General features: G+C 58.8%; 3 protein-coding genes across 3 annotated transcripts in view; 1 reads left to right on the top strand and 2 right to left on the bottom strand.

Moving 5' to 3' along the window:
- Positions 1-1,694: 1,694 nt before the first annotated feature.
- On the bottom strand, positions 1,695-11,933 carry LOC109318236 (RNA-binding protein 14-like). Its single transcript, XM_019547354.1, has 3 exons — positions 11,519-11,933; positions 5,333-6,968; positions 1,695-4,558 (listed from the first exon to the last, which is right to left on the bottom strand). Exons 1-3 carry the CDS (start codon positions 11,862-11,864, stop codon positions 4,351-4,353), a joined length of 2,190 nt encoding a protein of 729 aa, XP_019402899.1. The 5' UTR covers positions 11,865-11,933; the 3' UTR covers positions 1,695-4,350.
- A 467-nt stretch (positions 11,934-12,400) lies between these two features.
- CCS (copper chaperone for superoxide dismutase) lies at positions 12,401-15,149 on the bottom strand. The gene is made up of 8 exons (XM_019547358.1): positions 15,093-15,149; positions 14,476-14,548; positions 14,256-14,393; positions 13,933-14,110; positions 13,745-13,805; positions 13,497-13,574; positions 12,970-13,073; positions 12,401-12,795 (listed from the first exon to the last, which is right to left on the bottom strand). The coding sequence occupies exons 1-8, from the start codon at positions 15,129-15,131 to the stop codon at positions 12,642-12,644; spliced, it is 825 nt and encodes a 274-aa protein (XP_019402903.1). The 5' UTR covers positions 15,132-15,149; the 3' UTR covers positions 12,401-12,641.
- SSSCA1 (Sjogren syndrome/scleroderma autoantigen 1) overlaps positions 14,120-15,338 on the top strand; it is a 13,854-nt gene continuing 12,635 nt past the window's right edge. Inside the window, exon 1 of the mRNA XM_019547360.1 lies at positions 14,120-14,125. The gene's annotated coding sequence lies outside the window, so the exon portion shown is untranslated. The remainder of the gene's footprint in view (positions 14,126-15,338) is intronic.

Genomic DNA, 15,338 nt, shown 5'->3' on the forward strand with positions numbered 1-15,338 from the left:
GCATGCACTGGGTTTGGGCAGGGGTGGGAGGAACAGAGCAAAGCTCTCTGTCCCCCCCGCTGCTGCTAGAGACGGAGGCCCTGGTGCCTGGGGTGGCATGCATGAGAGGACAGTTGGATGTAGCTCTTTCTTTGCACTCCTTCCCAGAAGTCTCCTATTGCCTGAAGCCTGGAACCGGCCGTGCTCCTACAGCTGCTCAGCAGAGCTCCCTTAGAGATAATAAATGCTACAGAGGGCTGAATCTGGGCAACCACCTCCGCTGGTGGGTGCTGAGCTTGGCTTGGGTTCTTCCTATGGCAGTGAGATTTGACTTGCACTTCTTTGGGTTTCTCTTACCTCTCACATTGCCCAGTGGCCCTCAACTGCTGTATCTGTGCACCAGCCTGATCTCCACTGCTTGTGCCATATCCTTAGTAACACTGTGTACATAGCCTGACTGATCTCTCCCTGCCCCCATAGTACCAGAGCCTGTCCCTGCTGTGGTTGCCTGAGGGTACAGCCTACCCTCCTGGCCTCAGCGTTACCACTGCTATGATCCCACCTTGCTCCCCAAGTTTTATGTTGCTGCTTTCCTCCTCCACAGCCTCAGTGCTTCAAGAGTAAGTTGGAATTGAAATACAAGTAGGCCTTGTGCAAGAGTGAGTCAGTGTGTGTGGGGGAGTGGGTCAGAGTTACAGTACAGCATTCAGCCCATCCACAGGCAGGGAGCTGGTGGGCTTTTATCAGGTCTGTCCATTTACTTGTGCACATCTAATCAAACACAGATAAAGGGCAGCCAGGCTCTAATCTCAGAGGGAGTTTAGCCTTTCACAGGCAGTGCAGCCTATACAGGGCATGGTCTTTATTCAGAGAGGAAAAATAAGGAAAGCTATCCAGCAAGCAGTCATGTGCCCCCCCCTCTTATTTGCCTGCTGCTTGCTTCTAGAAAGTCTGATGCACTGTGAGAGGTAGCACATGGTCAGACCCCTCCCTGCAAAGGGAAAAGAAGGAATTACATGGTTAAATTTCCCCTGAAAAGGGACAGCCCAGCTATAAGGCTCTTCATGATGTTTTGGCACCAGTTCCTGCCTTCGTTCACTGGTAAGGGCAAGGTCAGAGCCCAGGGCTGCAGCTGTAATCTGATGTTGGAAGACAGAGTGGGTAAATAGCAAGGAGGATTCTTTGGCTTGGCTCTGGAGTGCATAGCTTTGGTAGAGGACCACCAGTAGTACTGACATGAACTGGCCTGGCCTCCCTTTTTGTGATAGCACCAGCTTTTCATACCACTAGGATGCTGTGGTACTACTGGGCACTTCCTCCTGCACCCCACTTGTGCAGTTCTACACACCAGAAACATGGTGTGCAAAAGGACATTTTTTACATTTGTGGAATTCATTGCCACAGCTGGCAAGGGACTGGATGAACCCAATACATAGTGGATGGCAAGGAGGGTACTGAACAGGCACTAGATCGCTCTAGAGGTACCCAGCTCTGTGCCATCCACCCCTGCCAGTGTCAGGACTGGAGGGACCATTGGTCTGACCCAGGATGACATTTTTGTTTTTAACAAAATTTCATGATTTAAGGTGGCTTGAAAGCCAGATACTTCATAATTTCCTAAACCCAGATTAAGAGGATGGACCTGTTTCTTTAGAACGCGCTTCTGAACTACCAAGTCACCCGAGGCAAGGAACAGAGACTGCAGGACAAAGGGGATGTTTTGGATATTTTAATAAACACTCCACCAACAGCAAGCTCTGCACTTGGGCATGAGAAATGCAAAGTTCACCATGCATTACTACTAATTGAAACCTATCCCAGCCCCCGCTCCCCAAATAAAAACCTAGTCAGAAAGCTAACTACACTACATTGAGCCTTGCTAAAACTGGCCAAGATTTTGGCTTGATCAAAAAAAAAAAAAAAAAAAGCAAATGTTACAATTAAAGGACCAGACAACCAACAGCCTTGCAGTAGAGTCCGTCCAAAAGTCAAGCCATTTTTTTTTTATGTAGATGACCGATTTAAAGCTAAACAAAGTTGTAATTCTCATCTTGCAAGATCTTCACTCGCGCATCCAAGTCTCTGTAACCATTACAGGAGAAACCGTACCGGGGCTTAAGACATTGGAGACGGATCATTTCACAGAAGAGGATCCAACTTGACCTAATGAGTCTCTATGATGAAATCCACACACTTCCTGGCTGCAAAGACCATTTAATCCAAGTCGAAGCTGTTTTATTCCCTCCCACTTTCCCCACCTCATGTAATAGCTTGGACTCATTTTTGAAGTGCGTTTTAAGAAATCATTGAGCAGGTGCTGTAGCAAGCCCTTAAGCCTGCCAGAAAGCTAAGGAACAATGTGCATATAATTAGATTAGCAAAAGCTTAAGGGTGACAACAGCTCAGGCTCTTGTGCACCAGACCAACTGAGACGTCAGCCACAAATGCCTTAGTGATACCAAAAAATGAATAGACACTTTTTGGGGAAAGCTGAGGCATGTCGAATGTTTGTCCATCGAGAAACAGTCCCTTCCTTCTGACCCGGTTATGGAGGGGGACAGCAATGAGGGGAGTCAATCCTGACTATGGGGGAGCAGTTCAGTAACAGCAAATGTGAATTCTTTGCTATTTTCCAGGGGGGGAGGGCAGGGAAGAAGGCTAGTCCTTGCCACTCATGAGCCCAAAGGCATGGGGAATATGGCTAGCAGCCCCCAGGGGCTGGGTGAAGGATGTGCTGCCCGACACCATTCTAGTCCCTGCAGTTGCTGCCCCAGGGCAGCCAGATATAGTAGCTGGAAGAGCCTGGGAAATGAGATGTCACCCCCTGCACCCCAGACATGGGGACAAGAGGGAAGATGCTGCATGTCCTGGCTTGTGCCAAGGACAGCCCAAAGGCAGGAGCCACGAGTGAGGCAGACGGAACACCCCCAGTGTCCAGCCCCATACCTACCACCCCAGCACAGGCCCTCCCCTAGTATGCCCATCCACCCCTCCTGCCCCCTTACAGGTGTCCTAACCCTTTCGCTCCATTTCTTTAGTCTCCCCAGTTCTATGCCGCCCATTCCTTTGCTACACGCCATCCTGGAGCTGTACAGCTGGCCCCTGCTTCCTCTACTCTATCCTCATACCAACTGCACACTCCACCCTGATCTAACTCTTGCTGCCAGAAATTCAACTTCCTGGGTAATGGCACAGTCCACAGGAGCCCTGCTCGAGGTACAGTGTGCCAGGCAGGGACTTGTGCCTCTGAAACACAGATTTGCCCCCTACCAGGAAAGTATTACAACAGGGATGATACCGCTTTGCCCCCAGCTCTGCTCCAACCATGAACGCTCGGGGCCAGGAATCTTATAGTCTATTCAGCTGCATTATGCAGTACTGAAGGACACAGCCCTGGCCCCAACCCCTCTGCTTCTCCTTCTAGGGTGTCGGTGACCCCACGTCCACCCATTGGTGGATGCACGTGGTAAAGCCGGGGTCCACCTTTGGCATCAAGGTGATGCCAAAGAAGAGCGTTAAGAAACAATCCCTGAAACTGCTTAGTGGAAAGAAGAAAAAACACGCCAGACAGCCGTTTCTAAACTGTAAAGAGCCCAGCATTTTATTCAGTCATACAAAAACTCGCTCCTTTCTGATAGATTGAGTCTAACACCACGCCTAATGCAAACTTAACACGGGTGAGAAAAGAAATAAAGAAAGGGTTTTCTCCACATTACATAAAAGAACACTTGCTCTTCTGTTCAGAGACAGCGCAATTGCTCGGGTTATAAAAACAATTTGGAGCAATAAATCAGACAATCCCAGCTATTGGGAATCCTGCCTGAGAGGAGACTGTAGGTTACTAATAGGGCCTGAAGGCGAAGCGACAGGAGTCGTGAGCAAACAAAAATAATAATAAAAAATTATTTTCACGGACGCCCTGGCACTCTTAACACTACGGAGCCAGAAGGAATCCCGCGGCTAAGGCTTTGGCCTGGGAAAGCCCGCGGCACGGAACTTCTTCTTGAAGTCGCATTGTAAAAACTCAACGGAAAAAGGCAGCTGAAAAACCCACCTCCCCTCTCCCCACCCAGAGCAAAGGCCTGGAGAATGCCGACTGCAGCCGCAAGTTCCAGGGAGCCCTTGTGCTCCCGCCTGGACCCGACACCGAAACCTTGAACCGAGTGACACGAGGGAGCAGAGCCAAAATAACAGCGTGTTGTGACCCCTGAGAGAGCGCGGGAGGGAAAGAAACGCAGCGAGTCTCAATGAGCACAGAACCGAGCGCGCGCCAGCCTAGCGAAGACGCAGATTGGCTTGACACTAAGAGCGTGTCCCAGCGGGGAATGTTAACCGGTGCTACTGCCCCACCTGGGACGGGGACCCCACCTCCTACAGGCGGCGCTGGTAACTAGACTGCAGCCTGGCACTGGGCATATAATCGCCATAGCCGCCCGAGTAGCGGGCGTAATCGGAATGCGCTTCTGGAAGGCGGCGATAATCCATCGGGGACCTGGTGGGTGAACGACGGTACCCGAGCGGCGAGTCTGCTAAACGACGGTAATCTGATAGGTCAGATAAACGGCGGTCAGAACCATACCTGGTCGAGAAAAGAGACAGGTGATGAATAAAACACAAGGGTTAGGACAGCGCCCGCTTGGCATCCCTGGGGCAAGGACGGCAGCCACACAGCCCAAGTGCTAGCTTGTCTGGCCAGCAAGACCCCGGCGGCTAGGCAGTGCTTTCCACAGCAGCTCCCCAAGTCGCTGTCTCATTTCAGAGAGGGACAGTTCGCTCCAGGGACATGGGCAGCTCAAAACCAATCTTCCCAACACATGAGGAAACAAGTGCTGCGATTTCCCTAAGGCAGCCTGGCCCCCTTCCCTGCTTTCAACACAGACAGCAAGGAGACCCCAGCTGAGCTCAGAGAGGTGGAATCGGGGCACCAGGCCTTTTAGCTCCAGAGCACTGGTTTAAAACCAATCCAGGTCAGTGGCAATGGTCTCCTCCCATTCCCAGAGAGGCATCTAAGTTATGCCACCACCCAGACGTGCAGGGATTGAGTCCTTTGCTTGCAGTCTCCAACACCCGAGCATATGAAGCAACAGAATACCTGCTGGACTACCCCCCGTAGGGGGCTGGCGGAGCAGAAAGCCAGTCTGTCAGTGTAACCAATCAGTTAAGTAATGCCTCCCCCCACCCCCTGCAGCATTTCCATGACAGCAGGTTAATTTAGCCCATCAGCAGGGCGTTGTGTTCTCAGAGGCGGAGGCCTGTCCGCATATGGCTGTCTGCAGGGCCCCAAACTGCACGTGGCAATGCCCGGGCAGGTGCTACATATGTGCCAGGCACTGCCCCCAGCTCAGCTGCATACCTTTTAGCCATGGCGGCCGACTTCTTGTAAGGGTCATCGTAGCCAGCACTCCGCGGCGGGGACAGGCGGGTGCGCTCATATGGTGGGGCGGCGCCAGCAGCCTGAGACACCCCCAGGTACGCATTTGCCTGCTGCCCATCGTACGCAGACATGGCCTGGGCTCTGTAGGTGGCTGCCATGGGGACAGAGGCAGACTGCTGTGCCGCATACGCGGCGGCCACCGAGTTTGATGCCTGGGCTCTGTAGGAAGCGCTCAGGGAAGCGGAGGCCTGTGCCTTGTAGGAGTCGTTGGTGTATGAGGCTGCAAGAGTGGCGGCAGCGGCAGACTGGGCGCCATAGGCGGCTGAGAGCGCAGCAGAAGGCTGGGTACCGTAGGAAGCTTGGAGGCTGGCGGCAGACTGGGCGTTGTAGGAGGCCGGGAGGCTGGCAGCGGGCTGGGTGCCATAGGAGGCTGAGAGTGCAGCTGTGGGCTGGGCCCCATAGGAGGCCGAGTGGCCAGCCACAGCCTGGGCACCGTAAGGGGCTGAGTGGCCAGCCACAGCCTGGGCTCCATAGGAGGCATGTGTGGCCACGGGCTGGGCTCCATAGGAGGCCGACAGCGCAGCTCCAGGCTGGGTGCCATAGGAGGCTGAATGGCCGTCCATAGGCTGGGCGCCATAGGAGGCTGAATGGCCAGCCACAGGCTGGGCGCCGTAGGAGGCTGCGTGCGTGGCCACCGCCTGCGCCCCATAGGAGGCTGAGTGGCCTGCCACTGGCTGGGCCCCATAGGCAGCCGCATGCGTGGCTGTGGGCTGAGTGCCATAGGAGGCTGCATAGCCAGCTGTGGGCTGGGCTCCGTAAGAGGCGGTGTGTGTGGCCGCAGCCTGGGCGCCGTAGGATGACGCCAGGGTCGCTGCTGACTGGGCCCCGTAAGAGGCTAGCTGGGAGGCAGCAGGCTGGGCACTGTAGGGGGTGGCAGCCTGGGCACCGTAGGATGTGAGCGAGGCGGCCGTGGAAGGTGTGCTGGAAGCACCCATCGCGACCGAGGACTGGTTTCTGTAGGCGTTTCCCAGCGAGGCTGAGGGCTGGGCCCTGTACGCTGCAGCCTGCCCAGTTGTGGGCTGGGGTCTGTAAGACATGCCCAGCGACACGGAGGGCTGGGCCCTGTACGTTGCACCCAGGGAAGCAGATGGTTGGGCCCGGTAAGACGCTGGCTGCGCTGTCATGGGCAGCGAAACACTTGCGAAGCCAGCTCTTGTTGGTGACCGCCGGATGGGGCTTCTGTCCCTTCCGAAGTAGGAGGGGGACGTGGGCCGCCCCTGGGAGTCGAAAGTGGAGCTGTTGGCGCCAAAGCGCTGCTGGTAGTTGTAGAGTGCAGACCCGGCATACCCTGCAGGGGTTGATGCAAAGGTGGGGTCACCAGGCCGCCGTGGGTCCAGGCCTTCAATTTTGGGCTGGAACTTGTCCCTAAAGTCCATGCCCACTCTCTTGTTCTTGTCCAACATGGCACCCACCTGTGGGTTCAGCCCGGCCCCCTTCTTCTGCACGTTGGTAGAGAGCTCCACATTGACTCTTCTTCCTTTCACCTCCTTTCCATTGAGGTTTTCGATGGCAACCTTTGCATCAGCTTCGTTCTCCATGTGAACAAATGCATAGTCTGATAAAGCAGCAGACAGAGGGTTATCAGTGAGGGAGAAAAGACAGGTTATTACAGGATCCAACAAGCCCCGAGGCACGTGCCTCTCTCTCTGCGCTCCTCTGTCTGCAACACCTTGGCCCCCCTAGCCAGCAGGAGGAATTAAGGCCACAGGAAAAGCCAGCTGCTGCTACAGGACCGCGTCGCTGAGACATCCACATCCCAACCCCAACCCCAGCGATACCCGCCAGCACATCTGTCACTGCACAGTCCACAAACGACCGCGTGCTACCAATGGAGGCGTTGCCGTTCCCCTACCGGACACCCACCAGCTCCTGAAGGCTGTTTGTGAGGCCTGCAGCAATTCCCAGCTGCTGCAGCTCAGGTCCGATTTTACTCCCTGAGCACAAGCCACCAATCACCCTAATCTAGGCTTGCAAACATGGGAAGCCGCTATATTTGACAATGAGCAGGAGTAGGGGGATGTGCATCCAGCAGAAAACCTATCAGCTCCACAGACCTACATCCCTCCTGCACCTAAGGTCCACGGACCAGACCCCATCAACCTCAGGATTCTTGCACCCCATGGGACATGGCAGCCCTGGATACAAAAAGCGCTCCCGATCAGAACGGTTCCCAACACCTTAGCTGTGTAGTCGGGGGACCCAAACTGGGGGGTCCCCTGACCCAAACTGGTGCCTGAATTGGTGCCTTTCTGCCCAGAGCAGAAAGCTGAGCTTGCCCACCCCTGACTACATTAAGTACTCTGTCTGCTCAGCAGTGAGGCTGCAACATCCCTGGCCACCCTGGTCCATGGCCACTGCCATCCTGGTGCAGCCTACAAGTCCCACCACTCGAGACCAGGCTGCTGTGGTCAATGAAAGTAAAGGGAATTCTGCGGTCTGCAGCCCTGAACTGCCAGACACCCATGTACACAGCTGCCTCGTGGAGCGCAACGCAACGACAGACCTGACTACTCTAGCGCTTCCCTGCTTGCCACCCACCCGAAGGTGCCTGCGGCATTCCTGGGACACGGCTCTACTCTCCCTGATGCTGTCATGACCCAAGAAGGGAAGTCTGAATCCGCAGGATGTCACAGCAACCAACAGTGCCTGCAAGGGACAGCAGTCTCCACAAGCCTGGCTGGACCGGGCCCTGCTACTTCTCCTGCACAGGCCAGTCTAAGGAGACTGATGTGCTGTACTCCCACGTGCAGCTCTTTCATTCTGGGAAGGGACAGAGTAGCAATCGCTGCCGGCATTTTCACTTCCCGAAGCCAGGACCAGCCACCCTGCACAGGAACTCCCACCTGAGGACTTTAGTGTACTGGAGGAAGCCCTTCTCAGGCATCCTCTGGGCTGAGGAGCACAGAAGGACCATAGTAAGCCGCTGTTTCAGTGCCCCATCTGCTTCACAAGCAGATGAGCCCAAAGATGGCAGCAGCCGAACAAGGGGCTGAAGCCATACTGCCTCCACCCCCTACTGCTCTGAGACCATCCTTTGCGCCCCCCCCCGTTGCCCAGACCTCTTCCAAGGTCCCTATCAGGCTAGGCCAGCTTCCAGTGATCCAGGCAGCTATGCAGCAAAGGCACCCTACTGCTCAGGCAGGCGAGATCTGCCTGGGCCTCAGACTGGGGGCTCCAGGCTTGCCTGGCTGTTGGGAAGCTGCCAGACTCTGTGCCCGGGATCTCCGAGCGCATCCATGCTAGGAAATGGGGCCTGGGCTAGGGGAGCCATCTCCCAAAGCCCCTTCTGGAGCGGAGCGAGGAGGCCGCTTGCCCTGAGGAAGAAGAGAAGGTATTGAGATTATGGGAGGAGGGAGGCTGGCTGCACGGTGCTCCGTGGAGGTGGATTCAAGTGGCAGTGAGGCGCTAGGAGGAAATGTTAACGTGTCACAGAAGGAAAAAGCACGGAAAGGAGGTGAAAGAAAAGGTAGATGTAGAAGGCAGGAAGAAGAGAGGACAGGGCCGCAGAGGCCTGCTGCTACCCCTGTGCTAGGCTCGGTGGAAGGGCCCACTCCCAGGACCCCGCTTACACCCCCAGCATTGCACTAAGGGAACGTGGCCAGCACCGCAAAGGTGGGTTCAGCACCAGGTGTGCAGGGTAGGGAGGGATGGCTGGGCTGGGAGGAAGAGGTAGCCCCCACATCACAATTCACAGTGGGTCGGCACAGCCCCTGGCAGGTGTCTCTGCCTCCCTCGCCCCCACAAGAGCTCTTTGCTTGGTTGTGCTGGCAGTCATTGAGCAAAGGGCTGTCCAGAGCCAGCAGGCACATTCTGTGCTGGTTCCTGTCTCGGGGGCACCCCTGCTGCCTGCCACACACCCATAAGTCCCCAGTAAAGAGTGAGGTAATGTCAGTCTCCAGCAGTTCGGTTCAACACTGGCGTGTGCAACACCGGGTCTAGGATGTTAGGAGGCGACGCAGGGCACGCGGGGCCTTCTCACTAGCTAGGCCCAGCAGGAAGTACAGGTACCTCTGACAGGGGCTCACTGCAGCCCAGGAGCTGGAGATCCCCACCGTACGGGTGCAGCGAGGCGATCACATATGAAACTTTGGGGCCAGCCCTGCCCTTGCTAGCCTCAGCTCCAGGCCTGCAGCCCAGAGTCACCAGCACTGCCATTTAATGCCACCAGAGACACCGGTATCACTTGGGGACGCCCATCCTTGCTGTGGGGCCCAGGACCTACAGCAGCAGCCAGTCTCTGGCACAGGACCCCACACGACAGGCACTGTCTGTCTGGGGTCATTTCCCACCACAAGCCTCCCCGCAGCTGTGTTCCCCCTCCCCCCATCCTTCCTGCGCAGTTGGGAGGAAGGAGCTGTAATCTTCCTCTTCCCCTGCCTCCCACGCACTTCTCCTAACAATTACCAGTCTCTGTAGCTCTTCTCCCCTGCTATTATCAGCATCCTCCTCTCCTGCCCGAGAGCACATGTTTGCACCACTTACGGGTCCCATTTCACCAGAGGCCCATACAGCAGGGGAAAGCTCCCAGCTTTAGAAGAACGAGCCCAGGCTGAGGAAGACTCGTCTCTGGAGGGGTGGGGTATGGTGGGAAAACAGCAGTTGAAAGAGCCCCCCGCAGGTTAAAGCAGGTGAGGTAGGAAGGGGTGTTAGGCATTGGTATCACATCAATGCCTGTGAGAGCCCTGCCTGCCTGGGAGCAGAGCACTGTCCTTCAAAAGGACAGGGCTGCAAGATAACCCTGCCCCTAGTAAGGCTGGGACCCCATAGGTAAGGGGATAGGCCCCTATCCAAGCCGGGTGTGGTGGAGGGTTTAGGTCCCTGCTGGCACGATTTGTACAGATGACAGGACTGCCATATACCAAAGGCATAGGAGCATACCCAGGGCATCCCCAAGAAATGTCAGTACCCCAGGGAATGGGAGAAGCAGGGGCAGGGGAGTATAGTGGGGCAACCCATGGAGGGCTGGTACCTTCTCTGCCTTGTGTTTGCTGCACGCTGTATTGACAAAGGAGACTGGGGTCTTGATCCTGGGGCCAGAGATCTCGCATACAGGTCAGCATACTTGCCCCTTGCTGGGGGCATATGTGTGTGTGTGTGTGTCTCTCACCCCAGGGAATGTTACCTTTGACCCTGTTGTACTTCCACAGCAGTTGGGGGGGAGGAGTCCCAGCCAGGAGTACTGGCAGGAGTACCTTTGACTCCTCTCACTCATCTCCACAGCAATTTGGGGGGAAAGGGGAGGGTCCCAGATCAGGGGGTGCAGTACCCTGGACTATACTGCACCCTGACAGCAATTCATGGGCATGACAGGGGACCCCCAGCCCAGGAAGTGTGGTACCTCGGACCATGTCGCACTCCAGAAGGGCTGGGGGGGCGGGGGAAATCACAGCCTGTATGAAGTGGTATCTTTGACATCCCCCCCCTCCACCTTCACACATTGTTCTGAAGTGGCAAAGTGGCTCACAGCTGGGATGGCCCGGGGCTTTCGACCACACCACACTCGCAGTGGTTCAGAGGAGGGGGAGGGGTACTTTTCACTTTATCACATACACGCACGGCAGCTTCTAGAGAAGGGGGTGCGGGACTTTTCACCCCATTGCTCTTGCACAGTGGCTGGGGGGTGGGAAGACAGGGGGTCCCCAGCCAGGGGCCAGGTGCGATACCTCCAACCTCATTACGCTCCACTGGGGAGGGAAGGGGGGGTCCTGCTGGTGGCGGCTGGTCCCCGTGACCCTGCTGCCCTCGCACCGAGGTTTGGGGTAGGGGCAGCACTTTTGACCCCATCGCACTCACATAGTTGGGGGGGGGGGGGGAAGGAGCCCCCTTGATTGACCCTGTTGCCGTTTGGGTGCTGGGGGGAGCTCCCAACCAGGAGGCATGACGACCCCTCCACACTTACATGGCAGTGGGAGCGAGGAGTACCTTTGACCCCGTTTTTTGGGGGAGAATCTCGTTTTGACCCCAACCCCACTGCGCTCGCAAAGCAGTGGGGGGAGGGGTCTGCACCTGGGGGGGGCTACCTTTGCCCCCGCCGCGCTCCCAATGGCGGGGGGGAGGGGGGGCGGGTAGGTAGGGCCGGCAGGTATTTTGGGAGGTGGGGGGTACCTTTGACGACGTCGCACTCGACTACGGGCCCGTACTGCTGGAAGAGCGTGCGCAGCTCCCCGCTGGTGCAAGCGGCCGAGACGTTGCCCACGAAGATCTTGCAGGTGTGCGTGGGGCGCGGGCGCGACGGCTCCACCACGACGCGGCGGCCGTGCAGCTGGTGGCCGTTGAGCTGCGCGATGGCGCGGGCGGCGGCCGCCTCGTCACGGAGGTGCACGAAGGCGAACTGCTTCATGAGCGCCACGCCCAGCACGGGCCCCGCCGCGCCCGCAAACAGCTCGGTCAGCTCCTCGGACGTCGCCTCCTCGGGCACGTTGCCCACGAAGAGCTTCACGCCGGGACGCATGGCCGCGGCCCGCCTCAGCCCTCGCAAGATGGCGGCGCCTTTCCCCTCCCCCTTCTCTCCCGCCGGCGCGCCAAATCCCCGACTACGCCTGCGCAGCGCCTGCGCACTAGGGGGAGGGCCCGCGCCACCCCCTCGCGCTTGCGCAACCCGGCGCCTCCCTCTCGCCCCTGCGACTCAACGGTCGCTGGGCGGAGCCTGCCGAGAAAAAAATAAAATAAAGGGGTAGGGGCAGATTAGAGCGCATGCGCCGCCTCCCCAATGGCGCACAGCGCTACTACTACAACACGCCCCTTCAAGGGATAAGCCACGTCCACTCTTAAAGGGTCCGCAGCGCGGTCTAAGGAACAGGGAGCAAGCCCCAAATCCCGGCCGCCCCAACCCAGCCCTCCCCTCCCCACTGGCACTGCAGCGGGAGGGGGCTGCAGCCCTGGAGCTGATACATCCCCTGGGGGTGGGAGGAAGCCACTGCTCCATGCCTCAGTTTCGCCACCTGGCCACTTAGTGACCCGCCAATGGAAGCAGGACAGGGAGAGAGAGCAATGACATTAGTTTTATTCACCCAGAGCTCCCAAGCTCTGAGCTTAGTGCAAAAAGAGGCACTGGAGAGTGCCCCGAGAGCCGCAAGTGCCTTCAGCAAAGCAGCGTCAGAGACAGCGAGCCAGGAGTCAGGCCACGGGCTCGAGGCGGAGGGCAGGATTCGGGAACAGAGGATTTGGTCAGGGGTTGAGAGAACAGATGGACGGAGAGATGTGCAGTGGAGCCACGGTGGCCAGGACCCTAGAGGTGCGGGGCTGGCTGCCCGGACACCCTCCTGCCTGGCCCCGCCATTGGGCAGTCCCGCTCCTCCCAGATGGTAACACCGTCACAGGCGCAGATCTGCTTGGGGTTCTCAAAGAGCCCGGCAGAGCGGGCGATGATGCCGCAGGCCATCCTGGAGGGGAGAACAGGGCAGGAGTCAGAGGACACGCACACCGTGCTGGTAGCCCCAGGCCCCCCAGCACCCAGCTCCCAAGCAAGAGCAATGTCCTAATGGTCAGGCCTATGCCCTCCCCTCCCGGAAGCTGAGTCCCCCCGAACCCAACACCGTCTGCGTCTGGCTCCTCACCTCTCGCCTGAGTTGCCGGTGACTTTGGAGAGTGGGTGTGCACCACGGCCCAGGTCATCCTCGCCCGCGTCCACCACCAGTGAGCGCCCAATTATGTCCCAGACCTAGTGCAGGGCATGGCTGTCGGCATCCCTGGCACGTCTCCTCCTCGCACGCCAACCCTAGCCTGTGTCCTAGAGCCAGGGATGGCAACGCCAGCCCTCCAGGGAATCCCCACTAGGTTCACTCAGTGAGGAAACTGCCGGGAAGGTGATCAAGGGGACTCAGTGATGTGCGCAGGAATCCCTAGGGAACTCTGCCTGTGGGCCTTAACCCCCTACTTCTTACCCAAAGGACATCATGCCTGTGCCCAGTCTCAAGCTGCATCATGTCTGAGATCATGGGCTTGTGGGCTCAGACCCCCTGGGAAATGGCAGGAGAGCCAATCCCCAGAGCTGGGGAAGGGGCTGGGCCTACCAATCCCAGGTTGCAGCCCTTGCAAGGTGGGGGGCAGAAAGGAGGACCCCAGAAGGCCACGGCCCCCTCACCTTCAGGCGGGCATCTTCCAGGCGGAAGGTGGCCCTGCCATCATCATCAGCCATCACGTTCCCCAGGTCCCCAAGGTGCTGGGAAAGAAGGAGTCAGACTCTGGCATCAAGCTTACCTGGGTAGGCATCCTCTGCAGGGAGCTGGCTGGGATCTCCCAGCCCTGCCTGCCTGGACACAGTGTTCTCTGCTAGCTGCCCCCCACCCTGCCCCACATACACGCCCCCTTGCCTGCGAGTGAGGCACTCACCCTGTGCTCATCCAGCGGACCCCCATGACACTCCGCCTCTGGGTTGAAGTGTTCCCCACAGCTGTCGAGCAGAGGGAGGAGGCGAGTGTGGGGTGCGTGCTGCTCAAGAGGACACAGCTGGCGGGCAGGGGGGCAGGTTGATGGGGACCACCCCCCGTGTATGGTACGAGGACTGGGCACCACCTCACCTATCACAGGAGCTGGTCAAGTCCCCGAACTCATGGACATGGAGTCCATGGGGGCCTGGTACCAGCCCGTCGATGGTCCCCTCAATGAGGCACTTCTCCCGCGACACCTGCAGGAACCGCACCACTCCCTGCACCAGGCTGGGCCCTGCCATCATGGCCACCGCCGCCCCCAGGTTCTCTAGGGGAGGCGGCAGTCAGGGGTTGGTGGCCGCAGCCCTGGTCATGTCACTTAGCCCACATTGTATCCCTTGGGGAAGCGTGGGGATCACAAGGGTCACAGAGAAGCGCCGGGGGGGCCAGTGTCCTGGCCCCAAGGTACTCACGAGTCACGCTGCCCCCCATGCCCTTGAGCACGGCCCGGCGCCCTGAGCTCTCCAGCAGCCCTTTGACATACTCGACCCCCAGGCTGGTCTCCAGCAACACGCTCTGCGTGTCCAGGCGCACGTCCAGCACCCGCAGGCCTGTGGGGAAGAGCCAGGCGTAGGGGTGAGAGCGGCAGTGGGCCCACGGCAGGGTCAAGAGGTGTGGGGGGCACGTCCTCACCTGGGACCCCCTGTAAGGAGGCACCAATGGCGTCCACACACCCCTGGCATCTCATCTGCACGGCAAACTCCAGCTGTGGAGGAGGGCGGGGCGTCAGGCCCAACCCAGGCGGGCCGGCCTGGAGCACACCCCCGAATGTGAGGACACCCCCCCCCAGACTGACTCCCACACCTAGGGAAGGGGTAATGCTCCCCCTTCCGACCCTGCCCCCACCCCGGGGCAGCGACCGCCCCAGTCAGGGCAGCAATGGGTTCCCGCAGCCACCTGGGGCAGGAGTGGTGCCCCCCCCACAAACAGGTCAAGATCACGGCCGCCCAAAACGGAACAGGATACCGCCCCACCCGGAGCAAAACTGGTGCCCCCCACACGCCCTGGGGCAGGAGCAGAAGCAGGACACCTCCCCCACCTCCATGGGGAAGGAGTGATGTCTCCCCCCCGCCAAACCGCGTCAGCATCAACCCCCGACCGGGGCAGGAGCAGGAACAGGACACCTCCCCCACCCGGGGCAGGAGCGGGGCCCCCCACAGTTCGGGGCAGGGGCAGGGGCAGGGGCAGGGTCAAGCCCCACCCGCAAGCAGGGCAGGAGCAGTACAGGCTGAAGCGGGGTCACTCCTCACCCGGCAGCTCGAGCCCTCCCCCCCAGGCCCCGCCGCCATGGCTCCCCCCCTTCCCGCGGCGCCGCCCGGACCCCTTTCGGGAACGCACTTCCGGCCGCCCGGAGCCCGGCGCCCGGCCGGACCCGCCCCCGAGCCACTTCCGGCGCAAGGTTGCCATGGACACGGGCGCAGCGCGACGGTCGGCGGGCCCAGCTCGGACCTGAGCGGAGCGTGGGGGGCGCTCGGAGCCGACCCGGCTACACGGGG

This window comes from Crocodylus porosus, unplaced genomic scaffold (assembly GCF_001723895.1).
Source record: "Crocodylus porosus isolate Cpor-Errol unplaced genomic scaffold, CroPor_comp1, whole genome shotgun sequence".
Classification (NCBI taxonomy): Eukaryota; Metazoa; Chordata; order Crocodylia; family Crocodylidae; genus Crocodylus; species Crocodylus porosus.

What these genes read in the sequence shown, in the direction of transcription:
- CCS (XM_019547358.1), bottom strand. Translation starts at nt 15,131, where the DNA reads ATGGCGGCGGGGCCTGGGGGGGAGGGCTCGAGCTGCCGG. An exon ending in TTGACCAGCTCCTGTGATAG is followed by an intron (nt 13,806 to 13,932) that starts GTGAGGTGGTGC and finishes TCTGCTCGACAG; the next exon opens with CTGTGGGGAACACTTCAACC. An exon ending in GTCCGCTGGATGAGCACAGG is followed by an intron (nt 13,575 to 13,744) that starts GTGAGTGCCTCA and finishes CTTCTTTCCCAG; the next exon opens with CACCTTGGGGACCTGGGGAA.
- LOC109318236 (XM_019547354.1), bottom strand. Translation starts at nt 11,864, where the DNA reads ATGCGTCCCGGCGTGAAGCTCTTCGTGGGCAACGTGCCCGAGGAGGCG. An exon ending in CGAGTGCGACGTCGTCAAAG is followed by an intron (nt 6,969 to 11,518) that starts GTACCCCCCACC and finishes CTGCTTTATCAG; the next exon opens with ACTATGCATTTGTTCACATG. An exon ending in TCGGCCGCCATGGCTAAAAG is followed by an intron (nt 4,559 to 5,332) that starts GTATGCAGCTGA and finishes TTTCTCGACCAG; the next exon opens with GTATGGTTCTGACCGCCGTT.